Source organism: Malania oleifera, chromosome 1 (genome assembly GCF_029873635.1).
Source record: "Malania oleifera isolate guangnan ecotype guangnan chromosome 1, ASM2987363v1, whole genome shotgun sequence".
In the NCBI taxonomy this organism is placed as follows: Eukaryota; Viridiplantae; Streptophyta; class Magnoliopsida; order Santalales; family Ximeniaceae; genus Malania; species Malania oleifera.
This window is the reverse complement of record NC_080417.1, coordinates 5450127-5474689: the sequence shown is the minus strand read 5'-3', so window position 1 is coordinate 5474689 and position 24563 is coordinate 5450127. Positions and strand designations below refer to the sequence as shown.

Genomic DNA, 24563 nt, shown 5'->3' with positions numbered 1-24563 from the left:
GGTATTGATGAAATCTAGAATTTTTTAGGTTAGTGGAAGTTTTATTTTCATTAGTTATTGCACTTCCCTTGTTTAGCTATATACCAACATTTGGCAATTGATTTAAATATCCTTATGTACTTTTACTGCACATTCCTTATTGCTTAGGTTAGCATTGAATTTATATCTTGCTTTCCTTATTTTCACTATTATACTCTTTGATCAGTGTGGTCACTTTATCAACAAATGATTTTTATATGAAAAAAAATCCTAATTTAATTGCTCCAAAGATGGAACTCATAAGTAGTGTGATAAAGCTCTTCTAGGGTTCTTGAGGTAAGAGAAGCCCTATAAGCCTAACAGGATACCCGATGGACATAGGGCATAACAAAACTTAAAAGGGAAGTAACCTAATTGAAAAACGAAGAATCAAAATCTATGCTTGATTAATGTTTGAATATTCCAAACTTATCATGATACCATTTGAAAGGATGTGTGTGTAAAGGGGGTGCTAGACACTTTCTTTGTATAACCGTACTCCCGAACTTGGCTCTAGTACGTAGACCATGGACTATCAATTCCTTGGATCCTAGGTTTAGCTAGAGACCAACTAATTGATAGTAATTAGGTGAACCACACCTAGGCAAATAATAGGTTAATGGCGACTTCATAGAACCATAAATGAGCAAAGTAAAGGCCAATAATCACATTTAGATCGCCATTACCGTTGAAGTGTCACATCCCCAATCTACATTCATTGATACCTATTACAATGCTTCAAGGATAACTCCACGTCTTGAAGGCTCTCCAAATTTTATAATCTCACAAATCTTGGGCTACCACATCACATATGAAATCCAAGCTCATTTTCGACATTCCACTCCAAAGATGATTGCACACCCTTTAAGTCTCGCAAAATACAACCAATCTCCAAATTTGAGATTCACATCCCAAGTTTCTTGAAGCAGATCCAATATACTCATGAATTAGTTGATTCCAAAGTTGATCATTCAACCTTAAATCCCATCACAAAATACCCACTAAATCTTCCTCGGGCCCTCAAGGCTCAAAGTTTCCACATTGAGTACCATCACTCATTATCATTGTCGATCTTTCAAGTCCTTGACATTCAAGCATAGTTTTAAAAATCATAACGACTGTTATTGGACGTTACATAACGATATCGGTGGCTACCGAGACCGTTACAAAGTGATATGAAAATGCTTTGATTCACAACTATAACAACAATTATGGGCTGGTAGAGTGCAGGCTGGCTATGAATGACCTTTTTTTTTTTTTGGTTTGCATTTCCCCAATATTTTCCCTTTATTGAAGCTTAGAAATTCAATTTTAAGTTGGTTTGTTTAGTTGGAGATTTTTTCTTTATTAAAAAAAAAAATCTTTTTTTGGGTTTATTTTCGTTGAGATCTAGTATGCATTTTTTCAGTAACTACCATCAAAATAACCTAACTTTTCTTTTCATTAAAGTACATATGTTTGTCTTCTAAGTTCTTTCAATTTTATTTAATTTATTTTTTGTTTCTCTTACACTTAATTTGGAGACTAAAATACATTCTATTGTATGCATTTTTGTTCTTGTTTAACATATGAACAATCCATATTTTATTTTTTGGATAACAAAAATTCCATTAAAGACAAAGTACAAAAAATGGCATTCTATATTTTATACTTCTTTATATTGGTGATTTCAAAGTTTGAAGTTCACTATTAACAAATAAAGTAGTGAAAATTGGAAAATGCACGCTTCTTCTTGTCCTTAGCAACTAAAGTAACCAACATGACAACCAATACTTGTAGTATATGTTATATTTAAATTGATTAAAATTTACTAAAAATCATTTGAAGCATTAGTATGAGGATTTAGGGATCAAAACATGTGAATCTATATGTTTTAAAGAAGTTTGCTAATGCAAAAAATGAATTCACGAATGTGGTGACCATTACTCGTTACATAACGTCCGTAACCATTATCATTACATGGACCGTTACTGTTATTTAAAACCATGCATTCAAGTGTAACCCAAGTAGGCATTCTAGATTCACATCACAATTTTCCTCTACTAAACCAACCTTAACCACTATCCATGGCTAATTTTCCGATACCATTGCCCTCTAACTTTCTCATGGTTAAACACAAGCTTTCATTTGAATGAATTGCCCTTTGGCCATGTTGTGTAGTTAGTAACCTACACGACACAACAACAACAAACACAAAACGCCCCTTACCCACAATGGCATGGCTGAAATGTCCTCTAGAAAAACACATCCCAAATGCCCTCTAGCATTTGTAGAGATAAGCCTAAATGGCCAACGACCAAAAGCGCTCAACCATCAATTCCATAAATGCGATCATCAACTACATTCCCATCGAAATTCAAATCATAAAGACCTCTTAGGGTTCCAACAATGTCCTCTAAGCAACATACACAATTCCAATTGAGTCCATAGCCCACTGGGTTTTCATCACCGCTTTGACCACCATAGAGCCACACTTACGTGGCTTGGGGATTATCAGTCCAATGCTTTCACAACTCTTTCTTTCCCATAGATCCAAGAATTTCATCTCACTCTGAGGCTTTGAACTTCCCAAATTCAGTGAAATGCCCCTTAGCATCTCCTACAACCATCATCTTCCATTAGATCCAATAATATCACTTCTATCCTATAAAACAAGGACACCACAGAGTCTTCGCAAATAGTCATTCGAGTTCAAGTGCCAACTGAATAAGAGGAATCCTATAGTGTGGCCTTAATCGGTTATGGGTATTTTCGTTATTTGATTTACCAGAAGTCAACCCTCATCCTCACCTCAGCGTATAGGATACAATCAAGCATCCTAATTTTCACAAAAGTGTGCTCAAGGCCCACTTTTGCCTAATCAACCTAGAAGTCAAATGACAATAGGGGAGAGAGACCAACACCCATTCAAAAGTAGATTGATTGTCGCCCCACTCAAAGTCACATATTGAACTCTCACAAGTGGGTTGAAGCCCGCAATATCAATCTCATTTCAACCCTCAATAGAGAAACCTGCTTTGATACCAACTATCACGCGATGATAATTTCCCCAGACCACAAGGAATCATGCCTGCCTTATTCTGCCTAAAAAATGTGATGGAGTCGTGCCCATGTGGCAACAAGATTATACAAAGTCCTATCCAGTCATACTCATCCTCATCTATGGAAGCATTCCAATGTCCACTTCAATGGTCAAGTCCCATGGCACGACAATGTATTAGTTGAGATCATGGTTCGAAATCGCGGTTACGGGTAACATCGCGTAACGGTCGTGGGTGTCGCGGGACGCAGGAGGCGCGGGTGTTACGTAACAGGAAGCGGGCGTAACAGTCATGAATTTTCATGCACGCACAACCATGCCAAAATCGAAAAATAAGCATGAAATTCATTAATACATGATTTTTAATGAATTTTGAAGGCCTTCATTCAACCTACAAATGTTTTTTAATAGGCATTATGATTTTTATATTAATTTTAGTGCGCTATTTACAAAAAAATAAAAATAAATTTATAGTTTATATTAGTTTAATGAGTAAAAATATGTAAAAATGCAATTAAAATAAAAAATCAATTAATTAAACACATAAAGTTACTAAAAATGAGTCAATAGACTCAAAATTCAATATACACAATACACATACATGAATTTGAAAAGTGATTGGTATCAAATATCAATAAATAGTTGAAAATATATTAATACAATATTACAAATTTATAACATAACACATGCCACCACCAAAAAGAATGACGTGGGACCTTCATAATTTGCATCTGTATCTCGAGATTGGGATTAAAAATTATCTCCCCATCCTTGTGGAAATATATAGCTGAATAAACTCAAGTTTGCGTCATTTCATTGCTCCTCAAAATGTATTGGTGGTGAAAATTCAAATGATATAGAAGGTGCATAATCTCCTCCTTGAACATATCCTGAATAATGTCCATAAGTTGGGGCTGGGGCAGGCTTTGGGTAGTTTGTAGAAGAGGACTCACCATGAGATGATGGAATAAAAATGGTACATAATAAATTAATTAGTTAATTACATAACAATATTACATAAATGATGGATTAAATTTAAACTTCAAGTTACTAAATATTAAAAATTTTAGTTGATTTATACATATATAATACAATAATTTATATTAAAATTTACAATTTAACAAAATGAATATGGAATTGTAAATCTTACAATTTAATTATTTAAATGGTAATATACTAGAACTTGAGTCACTTAAGAGTTGAGACTTGACTAGTTATGTACAAATTAGAATTTAGTATAAATTGTAGATCTAATATTAAATTATTAATTGTCAAGGTTCTAACTCTCTAAGAGTTTAAGTCTATAAATTTTATATTTTAAAAACTTTATACTAATTTTTTATTTTAATTAATAAATTCTACTTAAATAATCATTACTAATTTACAATTGTTAATTTATATTCTAATAAATAATAAATAAACTATATTTATAAACTGAAATAGTGAAATTATAAAACAAACTAAAATTTACAGTTTATATACTAATTAAATAAACTGAAATTTATAATTTATATAAAGTATAAATTGAAATTATAAAACAAGCTAAATTTATAACTGAAATTTACAACTTATATGCTAATTAAATAAATTGAAATTTAGAATTTTAATGCTAATTAAACAAATTGAAATTTAAAACAAACTAAATTTTACAATTTATATAAAGTATATATTGAACTTATAAAACAAAATGATTAAGGAAGAAGGCTAGAAGCAACTTACCGTCTTAGTGTCTTACTCTTACCCACACGGCACACCCGACTCCCACAGAAGCTGTAACCTGCCAGCCTGCTGCCTGCAAGAGAGACGATCAGACGAAGGACTAAAGGAGACAAAGGCCCGAGGGAGATGATCAGATGAATGACGAAGGAGAAGGATTGAGGGAGACGAAGCTGATTTTGGGGATTTTAGGAATTTCAAAGCTTCAAATCAGTAGATCGAAGTTGTACGAAGGAAGCAGACGAAGACTCGAAGAGTGATTCGAGTGAAGAGGGAGCTCAGACAACAGATCTAAGGGTTCAAAGGCTCGGCTCTTCGGTTCTTCAGAGGCTTCAAATGACGCGATCAGATGAAGGAGAGACACACAAATGGAGCAGATTTGAGGAGATAAGGTACGCTGGAAGGGGGCTGCCGGCCGTAACATGTCGTAACAGATGTTACGTGCTGTAACGTAAGTGTAACGGCCGTTATGGGCCGTTACATTTCCGTAACGGGCGTTACCCACGTGAATTTCCTGCTCGCCGCTAATGGCAGCCTATAACGGTATCGGCCAGCTATTTTTCCGTTACGTAACGGCCGTTATTTAATACCATTGTTGAGATTGACATGGAGGAACCATGATTTGAATAGTAAGGGTGTTAAACTCACATTTCACCAGCACCGAGTGTAACTCCGATCCCCACAACACAATCCTCATGTAAAAGCACTTGCCACTTACCTACCACTAACCGAAGCTAAGTGAGTGCATACAATACCCAAGTCTAATATATAAAGCTTCAATATCCTTAATAGTCCAAACAAGTATGAGACAACTCCATTTGAGAGTATACCCAAGGGTCGTCTCAACTTCTTAGTTGAGAGTATCACATGACTTCATTCTCCAATGAGTGGTCCATGATGTTCCCAATCCCACATGAAAGCCCAAGACAACCCTTGAGGATGTTTGAGTTCGCCCACGAGCACTCCTAAGGGTGCTTAGTATCCAAGAGGATAACATGGGAGATAGGCCAATCACATGGTGTTCCCCCAAAAGTAATCTCTTTGAAGCATTCTCATTCGCATACAAGTGACCAATCATGGGTCTAATGATCATACATCATAGCTCTAGATGCCAGCATTTCAACTATCCAGTCCACCACAACATCACAATGACATTCAAAAATGTCCTATGACACTTCCATAATTGAATCTATGTTAACCAAAGTTCATCCCATAACGCTTCCTAAATGAGCAGTTTCACCATCCAAGGTTGTCCAAAAAGCAATTTGACATGTGTCACAATTACAAAAATGCAGGACTGTCACACAAAGCATACCACATTCCTTAAACTATAATAGAAAGATAAATGCAAATTTTGAAACTTCACTATGGTAGGCTGGTCATAGGATATATTTTATGTTTACAATCTCATATTTCCCTCTTAAAATTTTTTGAATGAAAGACTAAGGACCTAAGTAGCTAAAACATAACAAGAAAATCAGTGTTCAATTTAACTAGTTACAGGCCAAAAAAAAAGGCCAAAATTCTGAAATAATAATTGCACACCAAGATAATGTTTGGCAAGACTAAAAAAAGTGCTTATAGCACTTAAAAATTTAAAATAAGTTCTTGTGCAAAAAGTTGCAGTTTGGCATGTTTCCGAAAAAGTGCTTATCAATAATAGTGCCGAAAAAGAACAAATTTTTTTAGTGGACTTTGAGAAGCAAAGAAACATGCTTAAAAGTGGTATTGTTCACGCAGAGTGGCAATTTATGATTAACGAAAGCTAATGATTATATGTTGCTTCATTATGTATTACAATATGTTATTGCTGATTATGAAATAATAATGATGAATTATACTAATTAGAAGTACTAATTAAAATTTTTTAATTAAATTAATAATATTATTATTAACATAAGCTAATAATGAACACTTATTTTTAGACACAATCAAACAATACTTAATGACTTTCAGCACTTCTCAAGTTTAGCACTTATTATCAGCACTTATAAATTATACACTTTTTTCAGTCCAGCACTTTTCATCGCCATCTGCTGCAAAAGATGGCAAAGCTACATACTCTCCTTTTATGCACTGTTAATAAGACTAACCACAATCATTATTATGTTTTACACAACACTTCTCATGTGATTTAAACCAACCAAACAAGAATGTAAAACAAATCTACAGCATCATGCAGAGTGACCTAGAATGTAAATTCTTTTGTAAAAATTATATGATAACTCTAAACCATCCCAACACCAGTGATAGACATTTTTCATTACAAAGGACACACATTACAACATTGATATTACAGGGATTTTGACGTCCTTCCCGATAGTAGCTATCAATGATTCTAAAATTAGTAATTTGATACTAAAATTAAACCAAGACTACCTATCATTACAAATTTGAAGGCTAAAAGATGGCACAACCATTAAATAAATAGAAAATATGTTTGTACTGGATATTAGGGTTCCAATATTACATTTTGAGTGTACTCGGTTCTTATCAGTTTGGTTTTGACCAAAACTGATAACCAAACCCAAAAAAATCGGCTCTCAAAATCTAAAACTGAAACCAAACCGTACACCAAAGGTTTAGTGTAACTGTAAACCAATTTTTTACGGTTCGGTTTGGTTTCACTCGGTTTTTAATATAAAATTTATATTTTAAATAAAAATAAAAAAGATTTCCAAGCCCAAAAGAGCCCAAACATAAATCAAGCCCTTCTGAACGTAGACAAGGCCCAAGGGTAGCCCACCCACACAACTAGAATGAAGGGCTTTACTCAATGCAATGTGTCACGGTCTGACTATTTTCACACCCTTGTGAAGGGTCGTGCGGTGCTAGCTAAAGCACTCTTGCTTAACTAGTTAGCCTATCGTTTACCAACATTCATCCACGAAGCACTTTCATTAACATTCATTCAAATAGTAGCGGAAACAGTAATCAATTCATGAAAGTCGTGGCAAGCAAGCAGTAAACATTGAAGCAAACGTAATTCATTAACAACACCTCCGTTGACATTGTGTGTTTAGCGAGGGAGGCAAGTAGGCTAAACACGTTGACAATAGCTAGTGAGTTTTACAATGACTGATGAACACTCACCCTCCCATAAAGAGGTTTTTATGTAATTATAATCCTGCCACTAGGAAACATCAAAGTGACCAAGGAGTCATACTGTCTTATTTGGCATACAAAGACACTACTAGTAGAAAATAACCCTACACTAGTATTTACATGATGGAAACCCATCCCAAGCACACGAGAGAAGCGGTCACAGGCAAGCATAATGCCCTGAACAAGCTTAGCTCGTGACACAATGGTAGGAAGGCTAGATGGGCTTTTATATAGGCAGGAAGGGAGCTTCTATTCTTCCTTGAACTAATGTGGGACAAAGGTTCCCCCAAGCCAAGTCCCCAACCCAACTTCCACTCCACTACACTTGTCCCACATCACCAAAATGAGAATTTTGAGTCATGCATCTTGCATAAATCCCTTTCCCACTCCTTCCTTATACTTGAGTAAGGTCAACAAACCAAATTTAAAGTAAAAAAAAATTAATTCATTAAATAAAGTTTTAAGAAAATTCAAATATATAATTAAAGAAATAATATATTTTACAGTACACATATATACAATATTAAAAATAATCATTTTAAAATTTTGTACACCCATACCTAGTCCCCCACTCCCCAACCGGATATATGATATACACATTAAGTAATTATATTAATATATATATTTATTTTTTATTTAAATCGATTTTTCGGTTTTTTCAGTTCGGTTATCTTTTGAAACGAAACCAAGAACCGAAAAACCAAACCGCTTTTGATTTTGGTTCGGTTTCGGTAATTTTTGTGCACCCCTAATTACATTAGCTTGATTAGATTAATGCACAAAATCACAATTTACCAGCAGTCCCATAAAGAATAGTTAATTGAATACTCAAGATCATAATAGTTTGGATATCCGGCATACTCTCAAGGATTAGCTTACCTTAATAGTCTGACCCTGAGTTGACATAAGTTCATAAAACTTGCGCATCATCATTTCTTCTTCCACCTACAAACCATAAACCATGAAAATTCAGCATCACTTCGTCCAAATTAACAAATCAAAATAGACATAAAAATAGATAATTTTTTATAGAAAAAGAACAGTATTAAGAGAAAAGAATGTACGAAGAGGATGAGGATTTCTCAAAAGAAAAAAGAAAAATAAAATGAAGAATACAAAAGAGAAACCCCAAACTAAGTCCAAAGAATCAACAAATCAAATTAAATGTCAGAAAAACCAACTGCAAAAACAATACATAATGAACACCCACATGGATACTAGAAACACAGTCCTGTCCTAAATCAACTCCATAAAAGAGAGACAATCTCAAAAAAATTTAAGCATTTCTATCCAACTGTCTAGCCAAATAGCCCAAATAACAGCACAAACTAGAACCCCACCACAAAATTCTTACATTTTTACACCTGCCAAAATCTCTAAAATCGACCATCAAGAAAGCCTCCAAAGAATAGTGTTGCGACCCAAGCTTGTTTAGGGCCATATGCTTGCCTATGACCACTTTTTTTGTGTTGTAATCATCATGCAAATATTAGTGTAGAGTTCTGTCATTTTGTATAGCACCCCAAGAAAAAAAAAAAAAAAAAGATTGCTCATGCATGTTGATGTTTCCTTGTGCTAGACTAGAATTGCATAGAAAACTTTAGAGGAGGGAAAATGTTCATTAATATTTGTATAATGCACTAGCTAATGTAAACATGTGTATCCTACCTGACTCCCTCATTAAACACATCGCTTATCTGTATATTAGGATGAATTACGTTGCTTTATTGTCTACCACTCGACAAATGCGTTTACGCATGTTTTTTTATTGCTTATCACATATTTTGTATTGCCTATGAATGTGTTCACATTGAGTTTGCGGTTTGTTTTAACTAGTTACACTAGTATACTACAACTAGTGTCGCATGTCCTTTCACACGATGTGGAGTATAAGGCCTCTAAGAGTTGGTACCAAAGCTCGGTGGACAGCATCAAGGATTCGCAACCATAGGAGAGATGAGAAGGAATTGAATAGAGGAAGAAAGGGGAAGAGGGGAGAGACAAGGGGAGACTTGCGATCACTTCAAATTCAAAATCATCAACCTACTTACAACATAGCTTTCACACATTATTTATAAGAAAGCCTCTAATGCATGAAATAACACATATACCCTTACAAACAATATGAAATTACAAACAAAGCCCTAAATACACAAATAACAAGCAAGCCCCTCAATATACATAATCCTATACTATTAAACTATACATAACAAACTTTTTTCCTGCTAGACTACATAGTAAACTAAATTAATTAAACACAACCTTGTCCAATTCTTCTCAATTAATCTCCAACAAGAACCTTCCCAAGGTCTTGCCTCTTCTCCTACATCACTTGGTCTATTGATTTGTCATTCGATTGCCTTAAAATTCTGATTTTGTGCGAAGCATCAATGAGACAACCACTCCACACAATAATAAGGAGATACTCAATGCGCTAGAGGAGGTAGCCAACTAATAGACTCTAGTGATGCATTGGAGGGATCCCAAAAACAAGAAGATTCCACTGACAAACCGTTCAAAAAATTTCCGTGGGATAGTGGAATCTCTACATCATAATAAGGGTAGAATAGGAGGGTAGAATACAGCAAAGCAAGGGTACCAAAACCAAGAGCATTCAGTAGTGCCCTTGAAGCTAAGGAAGTGGAGAAATTCTTGTTTGACATGGAACAACACTTTCTTGTGATTAGGGTCAACTTGGAGGAGGTAAAAGTATACATGGCTACTATGTACTTGAGCAGGGATATCAAGGGGAGGCACACCAAGTACAATGAAGTTTAGAACATTTAATGTACAATTTTGATACTTGACAAGACTTGAGTAGAGAGCTTAAGACTTAGTTCTTTCTTGAGAATGTTGAGCACAATGCTCAACACATTGCGAGATTTTAACACACTAAGACAGTAGAAAAGTATGAAAAACAATTCTTTGCTTTGATGTTGTATGTCGAAGACGTGTCAAAGAAAGCCAAGTTGTTCTACTTGAAAATTTGAAACCAGGGTAAGAAGAGCTTGTTAGGATTCCCAAACAAATTGGAATTTCTAATTAATGTGTTAGGATTCCCAAATAGGTTGGGATTTTCTATTTAACGTTATGTTTCCCAAATCAATTGGAATATCTAATTAATGTGTTATTGTTCCCAAATCAATTGGGATTCTATTAAATATTTGGATTCTATTTAATGTTGGGATTTTTATTTAATGTGTTAGGATTCCCAAATCAATTAGGATTGAGTCCATTAAGGACTTGGATTGGGATATTTTACATTTTCCTAATAAAAGTAGGGTTCCCTACCCTATACATATGTAACCATACAAGGCTTTTTCATGCAAGAAGTAACATAATTCATAGCCTTTGGCTAATTTCGAGGTAGATCCCCCCGACGTCATCAGCTTCTCTTTCTATTTTCCTTTCATTCTATTTCCCAATTTCTCTATTATAGAATCCTAGGGCCTTCTCATTTGGTATCAAAGTCAGCGTTCTTGCAGATGTAGTTAATCCGCTAACAAAAGCAACATCTTGGAATCTTGGTCTTCACCTCACATGCAATGGCCTAAAAAAATTTGCTAAGAGTCCCAAATGGAAGCTAGGCTAGGCTAAATTTAGCAATATGTTCAAACCTCATTTTGAAGAGATCCACACATAACTCTCTAAACTACTCATTACATCTTCCCATAAAAGAGAGAAGATGCTGCCTCTACCCCAGCCAATCGTAGGGAGCAGTCATACATGCGCAAAGGAGGTTACCAAGGTTTTAAATAACGATCGTTACGTAGTGTAACGGGATTTTGAGCTAGCAAAACCATTACAGCCTATTGCAGCGAGGGTTAAACTCACAGCCGTAACAGCCGTTACGCATCCATACCAGTCTGCAACAGCTGTTACAGTCCTGTTATGGTCTGTTATGCACCGTTACTCCGCCAACAGTGAGTTTTGGCCTCGTATCTCTCCAATTCCTGCATGTTTCTCATGATTCCCTTCCTTCTACCTCTCCCAACCACTTGTCCTCACTAGATCTTCTAGTCCAAAGCTTCAAAACAGAGAATGTTACCTTTAATTTGCTGCTTGAAGCTGAAGGAGAAAAAGAACCCTTTGGTTTCCAGCAGGGCCAGCACTTCCCCACCTCTGTTTCCCCAATTTCCTTGCAAATCTCCAGCCATCTCTGATTATTTTGGGAAGAAATTGAGTTCGGAGGCTTCAATCTTACCCCTAGAGCACTCTAAGCCCTCGTTCGAACCTTCTCAGCTGTTCAGCAGAGTGGCAGTGCAGCAGCTCGCTAGCTCCTCTGTGGTCTTCAAGACTCCTCCAGAGTCCACTTCTCCTTCGGTCCTTCCCTTTCCAGTTATGCTTCTTTCCTTCTTTTTTTTTACCTTTTATGGCTTAGTATTTCTTTAGATTATTTTAGGTTTAGGGACTTAGGCTTAGTTTCGCCCCCCTGTGGCTTTTTAAAGTACCTTTTAAAAAGGGACTGATAAAAGGGAGTTTTTTTAAATTGTTTTAAAAATGTTCCCCCACCCCCCCCCCCCCCCCCCGGGGCGGTTGAAAAAGGAGCTGTTAGAAAGAAAAGGCTGGCTTTGAGTGTTCGATAAAAGAGTTGAAGGTGCCTAAAAGTATTTAAAATGATTAAAATAGATATGTATTTTTAGGAAATATAATTAATGCACTGATAGTTTTGTAATATTTGAAAAAAAATTAAAGACGAACAATGGAATTGAATAATTTGTAGGAGAAAAAGCTAGCTTTTAGCTTTTAAAAGCTTCAAATCTGTAACTTTTGAAAGCTTGGCAAAAAAACTAAAAGCTGTCTTTTGAAAGCTGGAAAGTCTGTTTACCAAAACACATGGAACCCAGCTTTTTACTTTTGAAATGGAGAAATTGAGGCAAAAAAGGGGGCCAAACTCACCCTTAGGCAGTTAGGCTGAGTGATGATTGCTGAGATTTGAGAAATGAGAATGCTGAGTTGCTGACCTTAAGGCTTAAATTAAATTGTCTTATCTTATGACTCTTATTTTATTAATAGATGAAAGATCTCATATTTTAAATTTTTAATTAATCAAAGATTTTGAATTTTTATTTTATTTAAGCAAGTTAAAAATATTAAATATTTAAATACCAAAACCAAGTAATATAAGAGTTGTAAATTATTTATACTCTTTAACCAAAATTATATAATTATATTTTTATATTATGTCTATTTGTAATTTTTTATTCTTTTTAACAAAAAAATATATAACTATATTTTATATTTTATGTAAAAATAATTAAAACTATAAGGTATTTAAAAGCTTTATTATTTAATATTTATTTAGTCATCAAGCTGCTATATTTTATTTAAGCAAGTTAAAAAATATATGAGTAATTAAGTACTAATGTATTATTTTATTTAAGCAAGTTAAAAAAATATTAAATATTTAAATACCAAATAGTAGTGTAGTTCTAACTTAGTAACTTCCAATTCTCTCTTACCAAAGATTATATTTTATATATTATGTAAAAAAATATTTTAAAAATTAAGGTATTTTACTTTATCTATTTATTTAGTTAGTAAGTTGCTTTATTTTATTTAATCAAGTTAAAAAAATATATTGAGTAATTGAGTAATACAGGAATATTTAATATTTATAACCAAAGACTTATAATTTTTTATCTAAAAAAATTAAATTTAGAATGACTATTTAGTATTTACTAATTATGTCATATCTTCATTCTTCCATAAGGACTATGACTTCATATTTCTTATGGGTTTTGTGTAGGGATCATCAAATCAAATCTATCAAGATGCCATGTGAGAAAGAAAGGAAGTGAGGAGGTACTCAATGAGGACATTATTGACTGGCATTTTGCTACTCCAGTGGAAGGTAATAGACATGTTATTATGTACCTGTGTTGGAGACCATTAAAAGAGGTATTACATGCTTGAATCGGCACTTGGCACATAAAAGTCAAGTGGCAAGATCTCCAAATGTAACCACGCAAATAAGATTACAAATGATGAAACATCTGCAACAATACGCTGAGAAGAAGAGAGAGAAACAAAAAGGGCAAGAAGAAGTGGAAGCCGAAACACTTGGCACATAAAAAGGGTCAAGTGGCAAGATCTCCAAATGTAAACACGCAAATAAGGGAACAAATGATGAGACATCTGCAACAATATGCTAAGAAGAAGAGAGATAAACACCATGGGCAAGAAGAAGTGGAAGCTCAAGTTAGTGTCCGAGAAGCAACCTTGGGAAGAATTGGATTGCAACAATATGCTAAGAAGAAGAGAGATAAACAAAAAGGGCAAGAAGATGTGGAAGCTCAAATTAGTGTTCGAGAAGTTGGAGGTAGTGGATAGTGCCAAGCATTGCTATGTGCAAGCAAGAGCTACCTTGGGAAGAATTGGATTGAGGATTGAGGAGTGAGTTTAGTCATAGCCCAATCGTCTTCTTCTTCTTCTTCTTCTTCTTCTTCTTCTTCTTCTTCACAAAAAGGGCAAGAAGAAGTGGAAGCTCAAATTAGCGTCTAAGAAGATGGAGGTAGTGGATGGTGCCAATCATTGCTATGTGCAATCAAGAGCTACCTTGGGAAGAATTGGATTAAGGGTTGTTGAGTAAGTTCAGTCATAGCTCAATCTTCTTCTTCTTCTTCTTCTTCTTCTAAACAAAAAGGGCAAGAAGAAGTGGAAGCTCAATTTAGTGTCTAAGAAGCTGGAGGTAGTGGACGGTGCCAATCATTGCCATGCGCAAGCAAGAGCCACCTTGTGAAGAATTGAATTTAAGATTGTCAAGCGAGTTCAGTCATAGCCCAATCCTCTTCTTCTTCTTCTTCTGACCTTGGGAAGAATTGGATGGAGGATTGTTGAGTTTAGGTATTATGTATTTAGTTTAATTTGTCAGAATCGAAACATCATCGTCGTCGTCGTCTTCTCCTTCTTCCTTCTTCCCTCATTCTCTCTTTGATTCTTCTTTGCCCTCAATTTCCAATAAAAAATAATAATAATTGTAAAGCAATTATGAACTTTTCAGAAAATTCTACTTGTACCATTTTTCAAAACCCTGGTTTACAGTCTAGAATTTACAACACCACCCACACCAACAAAATCAAAACCCCCAGAAACCCCAGACCCTAAAGTTTTTTTGCCGTTTGACCACAAAGAGTTCCAATCGTGTCCTAGTTTTCAAAACCCTAATATCCATCCTAGATTTTACAACACCACCCACATCAACAAAAACAAAACCCTTGCCCCTAATGTTTTTTCATTGTTCAACCACCATAAGACTCCCATGCACCAGCGAAGTATTTCCCACCTGTTAGTCCTTAGAAATCCTAACTTCCTGATCTTTTCTCATCACACAACCACCACCACTGCAATACTCACTCCCTGATCTACCCTGGACTGGAGTTCCATTGCCAGAGGTGCCTCACCTGCAGCACACGCGCTAGTGACCTATGACTGGGAAGTTTCCAGTGTTCTACAAGTTCTTGTCCCGCAAGAAATTGGTCCAAACCACAAGAAACTGGTGTTTTCTCCTAAGATTTTGATTTGCAGCAGGGCATTTTGGTTCCAGACTTGATATTGTGCAAGCGCGACAAATTGCTTTGAGGCAAAAAATTTCCGCTGCCATAATCAGAAATCAGGTTTATTGTTGCATTTGTGAGTTCCCAGATTGAGTTTGTTTCATTTCTATCTTGAGTGATTGAATTTGTTTCATTTCTACTTGTTTCATTTCTATGTGATACTCAAGATTAAAGGTGACTTGAAGAATATTCTTGAGAAATTTGGAGTCAAATTTATGATTAGATTGAGAATTGAGGGCAAATTGTGTTAAAGGGCTGTTGGTGATATAAAGCTGCAACATATACATGCATAAAATGAGTAACATGGTGACAAATGATAGGAAAAATGAATGCCATTTGCCAAACTTTGGGCACAATTTCAAGCTTTTCAACACCTTCCTCAAATGTGGAGAAAAGGTTTGCAAAATCATCTTGATGGGGAATGTCCAACGATGTGGTTTCCGTAAATGGGGTCACTCGAATGCACCCAGAGCCTTTTAACATGTCTTGGATTGATAACTCTACATGTTTGTGAAAGATGTTTGATTCTTATCCAAATGAGTGCTCACTTTCATAATGTTTGATGTGATATCATACCTATGAAGATTGGCCATGTACTCCTTGGTTCTCCTTGGTTGGATGATTCGGGTGTCACTGAAGGACATGAGAACACATATATCTTCTACCATAATGGTAAGAAGATCATCTTGAAGCCTGCACTAGCAACCAAACAAGACACACAAAATTTTCCAAAGTTACTCAACTTGATGACACTACAAGCAAGGAAATGAATATTTTTAAAGAAATACAAAGTCTTTCAAACATTTCCATTATAGAGTTTGTCATCCCCAATGAGTTCATTGATGCCAACTCTCAATTCAAGTCCATGATGCTGCCAAAGGATCGTGGTTTCTTGTATCACTTGAGCACTGGCTTTTGAAGAATCCAACTTTGCCTCTTTCTTTTGATCCTCCAACATTTCAAAATTCAAAACCAAATTTTTCTAACTAGGGGAAAGTTGATGTAGGACAAGAAGCAAGACCTTGGGAAGATCCTTGTTGGAGAATACTTAAGGAGAAATGGATCGAGGATTGTCAGCTTTAAGCAGTAGTTTATTATGTATTTAGTTTAATTAGTATAATATTATGTGTATTTGGGCGCAGCTTTTTGGTATTATTTGTGTATCCTAGGGGAATTTTTGTAATGTAATGTAGTTTTAGGGGTATGTGTGCAATTTCATGTGTTTAGAGACTTTCTTATAAATAGTGTGTGAAAGCCATCTTGTAAGCAGTTCTTGTTGAATTTGAATTGAAATGAACTTGAGTTTCCCCCTTGTATCTTCTCTCTCGTCCCTTCCCCTTCCTCTCTTCTATTTTATCTCTCTCTCCCATGGCTGCATAACCTTGATGCTGCTCCTGCATTAATATCCATTCCATTAATTGTTGATTTGATCAACTTAGCTAAGTTATGCCAAGTACTTTCACCAACTTTTTACATGCTGATGAATCAAGTGTTTCCTCACTACCTCAACAAGTTCGTCGGGGTATGTCTCATAACTTTCATCCCCAATGTCACCTCAGTTTTTCACATTCATTGATTTACAGCACTGTATCTAAAAAAAAGGGCTTAGGCAGAATATAGAAGTCATCAACCTTTTCCAAGGTATTCCAATATTTATTTAGCTATTGCTTCCCATCATATCACGTTCAACATTAATCTTAAATCTTTCCAGCATAAATGAATATTCAAATAAAAATAAGAATGTATAAGCAGAATAATATTCCAAATTCAACTGTACATTTAAATTACAACCTGAAGTTTACGCAATTCATTTACCATTGATCGATATGCATCCATAAGCAGCTCATTCTGCTTCTCTAAATGCCTGCACAAAATAATAAAATCCAAACAACTTACTTGACCTAATTCCAATAATAATAATAAACAATAAAAAATTAAGTTCGAATAAACTTTACTTCAGTATCTCTCCAGTGTATCTCGTGTCTATATTATTACTGGGTGTTTTCATCTCGATAAAGAAACCCAAATTGCAGAAGTTGGCAATGATGGGTTTGAGAAACTCAATCTTCTCTTGAGGCTGGAAATTAAATTAAAATTATTAACACATGAGCTTCTGCAGTGCAATGGAACATCTCATGGACTGTTCCAAGTTGTAAACAAATCCAAATCTTAGATGCCAATAAAGTTAGGAAGCACTCACGCAAACAAAATCCCTTGCAAGTTGCAAACTCGCATAGATAAATACAACAACAACAACAACAAAACCAAGCCTCAGTCCCACTAAGTGGGGTCGGCTATATGAATCCTTTTCCGCCAATTTATGCGATCATGGACCATTTCTTTTGATAGATTCAAAGATATTAAATCCTTACTCACTATCTCCTCCCAAGTTATTTTAGGTCTACCCCTACCCCTTCTACTGCCCCCCACAGTAACTAAGTCACTCTTCCTCACAAGTGCACTATAAGGCCTACGTTGCAAGTGTCCATACCATCTGAGTCATCCTTCCCTTATCTTATCTTCTATAGGAGCTACACCTAACTTACCACGAATATGTTCATTCCTTAATTTATCTTTCAATGTTATACCACTCATCCATCTAAGCATCCTCATCTCGGCAACTTTTACTTTTTGGATACTATGTTTCTTCGTCGCCTAACATTCTGATCCATATAGCATAGCTGGTCTTATAGCTGTCCCATAAAACTTCCCTTTCAATTTTAAGGGTATTCTACGATCACATAGAACACTTGAAGAACTTCTCCATTTTACCCAACCTGCTTTAACTCTATGCATTACATCATCTTCAATTTCTCTTTCAGCTTGCATAATAGATCCAAGGTATCGAAATCTACAAGTGCTATTTATTTCTTCATCATCAAGTTTAACTTTGTCTCTAATATTCCTCCTATCATTACTAAAATTACATTTCATATATTCTGTTTTATTTCTACTTATCTTAAAGCCTCTAGATTCCAAAGCTTCTCTCCATAATTCTAACTCAGCCTCTACTCCATCCCTAGTTTCGTCAATTAATACAATATCATCTGCAAACAACATACACCATGGAACCTCCTTTTGAATACTCTTAGTCAATTGGTCCATCACTAAAGCAAAAAGATAAGGACTCAAAGCAGATCCTTGATGTACACCTATGGTAATTGGAAATTCTCTAGTTTCTCCATCTATAGTCTTTACACTAGTCATTACTCCATCGTACATATCCTTAATGACATCGATATACCTACAACATACACCCTTTTTTTCTAAAAACCACCATAGAACTTCCCTAGGTATCCTATCATATGCTTTCTCAAGGTCAATAAATATCATATGCAAGTCCCTCTTCTTTTCTCTAAACTTTTCCATTAATCTTCTTAAAAGATAAATAGCTTCTGTGGTAGATCTCCCAGACATAAAACCAAATTGATTTTCTGAGATCTTCGTTTCTAACCTTAATCTTTGTTCAACTACTCTTTCCCATAGTTTCATCGTATGACTCATAAGTTTAATTCCACGATAGTTATTACAATTTTGAATATCTCCTTTATTTTTGTATATAGGTATTAAAGTACTTTTCCTCCATTCATCTGGCATTTTCTTAGTTTTTACAATTGTATTAAATAAATTAGTTAACCATATAATTCTGTTATCACCCAAGCATTTCCAAACTTCAATTGGGATGTTATCTGGTCCAATAGCTTTCCCATTTTTCATCTTTTTTAGTGCAAACTTAACTTCGTTAACTCTAATTTTTCGAATAAATCTTATATTTTTAGTCTTTTCCTCATTTGACAATTCTAAATTTAAGCCTTCTATTTGGTTTTCGTTAAACAACTTACTAAAGTAACTTCGTCATCTTTCTATAATATCTTCGTCCTTAACCAAGACAATATCATCCTCACTTTTTATACATTTTACATTTCCTAAGTAATTGTTCTTCCTTTCTCTAGCTTTAGCAAGTTTAAATATATCTCTTTCCCCTTCTTTTGTACCTAATCTATCATTCAAACTATTAAATGATCTATATTTAGCTTCACTAACGGCCCTTTTTGCATCTTTTCTTGCCTCCTTATATTTTTCAAAGTTATCATTGTTTCTACATTTTTGCCATGTTTTATACCAAATTCTTTTTGTCTTTATGATTTTTTGTACATCTTTATCCCACCACCAACTTTCTTTGCTATTTGAGAATCTTCCCCTTGATTCACCTAAAATCTCTTTTGCTATCTTTTTAATAGAGCTAGCTAATCTATTCCAAAGAATATTTGAATCTATCCCATCCTCTAAGGTCCAATCCCCATCTTTGATCATTTTATCTTTAAATTTTATTACATTTTCTCCTTTTAGGTTCCACCATCTAATTCTCCTACACTGGTTTATTTTATCCTTTTTCTTCCATTTTTTAATGCATATATCTAACACTAAGACTCTATGTTGTGTGGTTAGACTTTCACCTAGAATAACTTTACAATCCTTGCATGATACACGATCTACCCTCCTAGTTAAAAAAAATCTATTTGACTTCTATTTTGTCCACTTTTAAAGGTTATTAAGTGTTCTTCTCTCTTCTTAAAGATATCATCAAATTTAACATTTTAAAATATCATTAAGGCCTAAGTTAAGATCAAAGTTTCTGAAAGTTTCCTACATTGATTAAATTTTAAGATAGTGAGAGAAAAATAAGTTTAAACTTTTACCATAAGCAATTGCATGAACCAAAGATACTGCATCACAGCAAATGAACAACGAAAAAAGCTTTAAAGGCAAGGGAATAATAACCAAGAAATCTAGGTTTTAACACAAAGGAAAAACCAAAAGAAAAGAGCCACAGCACTCTTTACCAATCCAGAAAGGCACCTTACTTGCCTTATGCCATGTACTTCTCTCCTTTATTGTTATAAAATCTTTGCCACACAAAAACTGGGGTTTTGGACTCCAATTGAACTACAGTTATGTAATCTCAGATATGTATTCTAAAGGAATCAATAGAAAAATAATACAATAATGTATTAACCACTAAAAAAATCTTCCAATTTAATATCTTTCCATATAGGAATTTCAGGAACGAACAATTGATCAATTCAAAAAAAAAACCCATAAAAATTTATCTAAATTTTAGAGAGAAAAAAAAAAAAAAAAACAACTATCATTGTAGAGTATTAAAAAATCTATGAAAAAAAAATTAATAACAAACAGTAACAGATAAACCATTTAAAACAATCTGTTCCAAGCCAGTATCTTTCAGTATAAGAATTTCAGAACCTGCTCCAATCCAACAAACACCATAGAAATTTATCTAACCTTTTTAGGGGAAAACAGTTGCCACCATAGTGTATAAAAACATACGAATAAAAATAGGAAATAAACATAACAGTAGGGTATTATTTAAAAAAATTATCTCCAAGCCAATATCTTTCTCTATATAGGAATTTCAAGAGCCAGCAATGGATTATATCAAACAAAACCCATCAAATTTATCTGTATTTTAGGAAAAACTAATTGCTATCATGGTGTACAACAAAAATCTGGAAAAAAATTTAAAAAAAAACAAAACAAACAAACCACATAAAAATTTTATCTAGAGCCAGATTCTTCTTGGCATAATCAGAGCTTTGCAAAGCGCAACACAGCATGAACAGCAAATTAGACAAATATCAAGTATAATAAACAGTGCTAAAACTAAACTCTGATTTTTTTGAAAAAAAAAATCTTATATTTTTTTTAAACTTAAAAACATCATTTTTCAGGTGATTTTATCTAGTTTTCTAAATTCATTGAAGTACATAAAAAATAATGCTTCGAGTTACATAGCCTGCACCTAAGAACATGAATTTGTTTTTGGCCTGTGATTCAAAATACATGAGTTTCAAATTCTTAAATTTGAAATACATGCATTTACAAATTCATTGTTTGGATAACATTTATGGATTATGAATTTGAAATGCATGCATCTAAAAATTGATTGTTTGGATACCTTAATAAGGTATGCATTTGAATTTGAAGTTAGATTAGATATCATTTAAAGGTATCTCAGCTTATAAAGAGGATTTTGTAAGTGCTTGCCACCGCTGAAAATCAAGATACTTAGAATCAAAATATCAAATTAAATTGAGAGAAAGAAAGAGAGGAGAGAGATTCATACTCATTTATTACAACAACAAAACAACAAGAGCTAAAACATAATTTATCACAAAAATTATACGGTTTGACAATGCTCAGCGAAGAAATTTAAAGCTAGTACAAATTCTAATCTAATTCAAGCGAAACAGAAAATAGGTGTTACAATACCGGCTTTCATATTGGCTACAAACACAAGGAGAGGAGCTCTAAAGATCAAGAATGTTAAGATGCCCACATTGCAGAAGCCTCAGAAATGAATTTCTCAACAGAAATCAAAGACAATTAGCCCAGCTTTGACGTCATCTTGTGAAAAAGTAAATATTTCCAGAGGAGAAATATCAAGATATAATTCATCATGCAGGAGCATGTGTGAAGACTTGGGTAATAGGGCACTAGCATTGATATAAATTCTTCTATTTTGGTATCCTACCAAAAGGTTTCACCTGTTTCTGATTATCTAATGTTCTATATATAGTTTGCTCTTGTTCGTTGATGGGAGGATTCAACAGTAGTTAACAGTTCAAATAATTTACCATCCAAGGCATCAAATTGTGGCTCAAAAAACTGCAAGTAAGTTGATTTGTTCATTAAATAAGAATTTACAATCTGTTTTTCTGTGGCTCCTCAATATGATACCAGAAAGCTCCATGGTATATTAGGTATTTTCCTTTTCCCAAATTAAATATAATATTATCATAATTAAAGTTACTCTTATACCATTAAAGTTCGTTATTAATTTAATCAGCTAAGGCTGACAAAATGGGGTTAATGGACCAGGTTTGGATGGGTCATAAACGGGTAGGGTTAAATAAATTTGGGTTCGGGTTGACCCATTTATTTACGGATGACTAATATATAAACTCAAACCCGTCCTATTGTGACCCGAATAATACCATGTTAATAATAATAAGAGGGAGAGAAAATAGATACTGAAACAGAAGGAATCGTCGACGACATGGCATTTTGGAGATAATATTAAATAAATAAAAAAATTCAGGAAATTGCCAAGCTTTGTCGACGAACACAGGGTTTCGTCGATGAACGCCTTCAGAATTTCGTCGACGAACACAAGGCTTCGTCGATGAGAAAGTACCGAGAGGGATTTTGGGATAGCCTGAATTTCGTCGACAAACACAGGACTTCGTCGACGAATTTAATGAAGAACTCGTCGACGAGGTGATGTGTCTCGTCGACGAGCCTGGCTGTATAAATAGTGGAAAGACGGGATTTTTATTCATTTCTCTCACCGCTCTCTCTCTCCTCTCTCTCTCTCTCTTCTCTCTTCATTTCCGGCCCCACCAGTCGTCGGATCGACGATCCGAAGCTACCACGACGCTCCTGGCGGAGTTCTTTATGCATCTACCGGAGCGGATCGTCGGGAAATCAAAGTTAGAAATCATCCCAAATTCAGGGTAAGGCCTTTTAGTCTCCTTTTGGTCTTGTGGTAGTTATAGGAAATGATACAGGCAGAAAAATACTGACGTTTAGTTCTGGCAAATATTGGTTTCAGGGTATTTTATAGAAGGCCCTGCGGATATCAGGCTAGCGTACAGTAGGGGCTTTTCAGAGATAAGGTAAGGGAAATATGCTATGCTAGGAAAGTTCTGAATATTATGCAGTTTATTTATTTACGAAAATTATGTATGTATGGTGTGGCTTATGATTATGTATATGGTATGGGGATATGTTTATGAATTTAGTTTCATAATTTTACAAATTTCAGTATTATGATTATACACATTTCAATACCATGATTATACGAATTCCAATACCATAATTTTACGATATTTCAGTACCATGATCTTATGAATTTCAGTACCATGATAACACGAATTCCAGTATTACGAATATGCAATTTCATGTTATGATTATTCAGATTTCAGTACGTTATGTAGTATCATGGTTATTTCAGTACTTCAGAATCATGGTAAATCAGATAGACATGTATATAGAAATATATTATACGTTATCAGACTTTATTGGACTTGCAGCTACAGAGCACGGTACCGTTGCTTCAGATACTATATTACTTTATGAGTGCAACCACCTATTCAGATATACGTGGTACGGTCGACCACTTAGGCCCTAGAAGAGGATAGGCTCCCCGTCCAGATATGGGTTGAGGAGAGCAGGTCGACTGACGGAGTTCAGTGATTTATTCCTGGTTGGCCAGTCAGGGTAAATCCAGCCTACAGGCCGCACAACCTCGTCATGAGAGGCATGTCATGACACAGATAACCACAGGGAACAGTTTCAGTTACTATTACTTACGTATTGATTTACAGAAACAGGGATCCTACTATATACACTAGAAGTATTTTGAATTATAACCATAATACTAATATGTTAAGCAATAGGGAAAAGGGGTGTTGAGCTTTATTATTTACACTGTACTTTTGTACTCAGTTATTCATGTTTATATGAAACAAATTTCATGATATATATAGTAGTTCATTTGTCACATACTAGTAATAGCATATTTTCCCTTACTGAGCGTTAGCTCATCCCAATGTTGATTATTTTTCAGGTGATCCAGGCAGGCGAGCAGATCAGGCTCGCAAATAGAAGGATTTCAGTAGTGCCCTGACCGAGAGTGAGTATCATTTTTGGGGAGCATTTTTGTATTACCTTAATCAGTTGAGGGTATTTTTGGGGAAGAGATATGTGTATACTTCGGGGAAAATATGTATATAACTCTTGGTATTATATTGTATGGATATGTTTATTATGATTTACGTTTCTTACTCCTTAGGTTAATGACGTAGATGGTATCAGAGTATTAAAAAAAAAAATCATGTTAATTAAGCAAGTAGTTACACATCCGTTTAATAAATGAGTCATTAACAACTAACCCACTTAAAAAATTTTAAATGATAATTTTAAAAAAAAAAAGAAAAGGCAATCCTTTATTTTATTTATTACTATCTAAACAGAAAATATATCTCTTTAATTTATAATTTAAAAAATTTAAAAAAAAAATTTAAAAAAAAAAAAACACCTATATA

At 34.5% G+C, this 24563-nt stretch overlaps 1 protein-coding gene across 2 annotated transcripts in view; it reads right to left on the bottom strand.

The window, feature by feature from the left end:
- The window catches only part of LOC131150665 (uncharacterized), a 35594-nt gene that overhangs the window by 10362 nt on the left and 669 nt on the right, over nt 1-24563 (bottom strand). The window contains exons 2-4 of one of the 2 annotated variants that reach the window (XM_058101523.1): nt 17391-17512; nt 17227-17299; nt 8759-8824 (exon numbers count right to left, since the gene is read on the bottom strand). In XM_058101523.1, coding sequence (XP_057957506.1) covers nt 8759-8824; nt 17227-17299; nt 17391-17443 — 192 coding nt within the window. In that variant the 5' untranslated portion in view covers nt 17444-17512. The remainder of the gene's footprint in view (nt 1-8758; nt 8825-17226; nt 17300-17390; nt 17513-24563) is intronic. The other variant, XM_058101534.1, reaches the window with a different exon arrangement.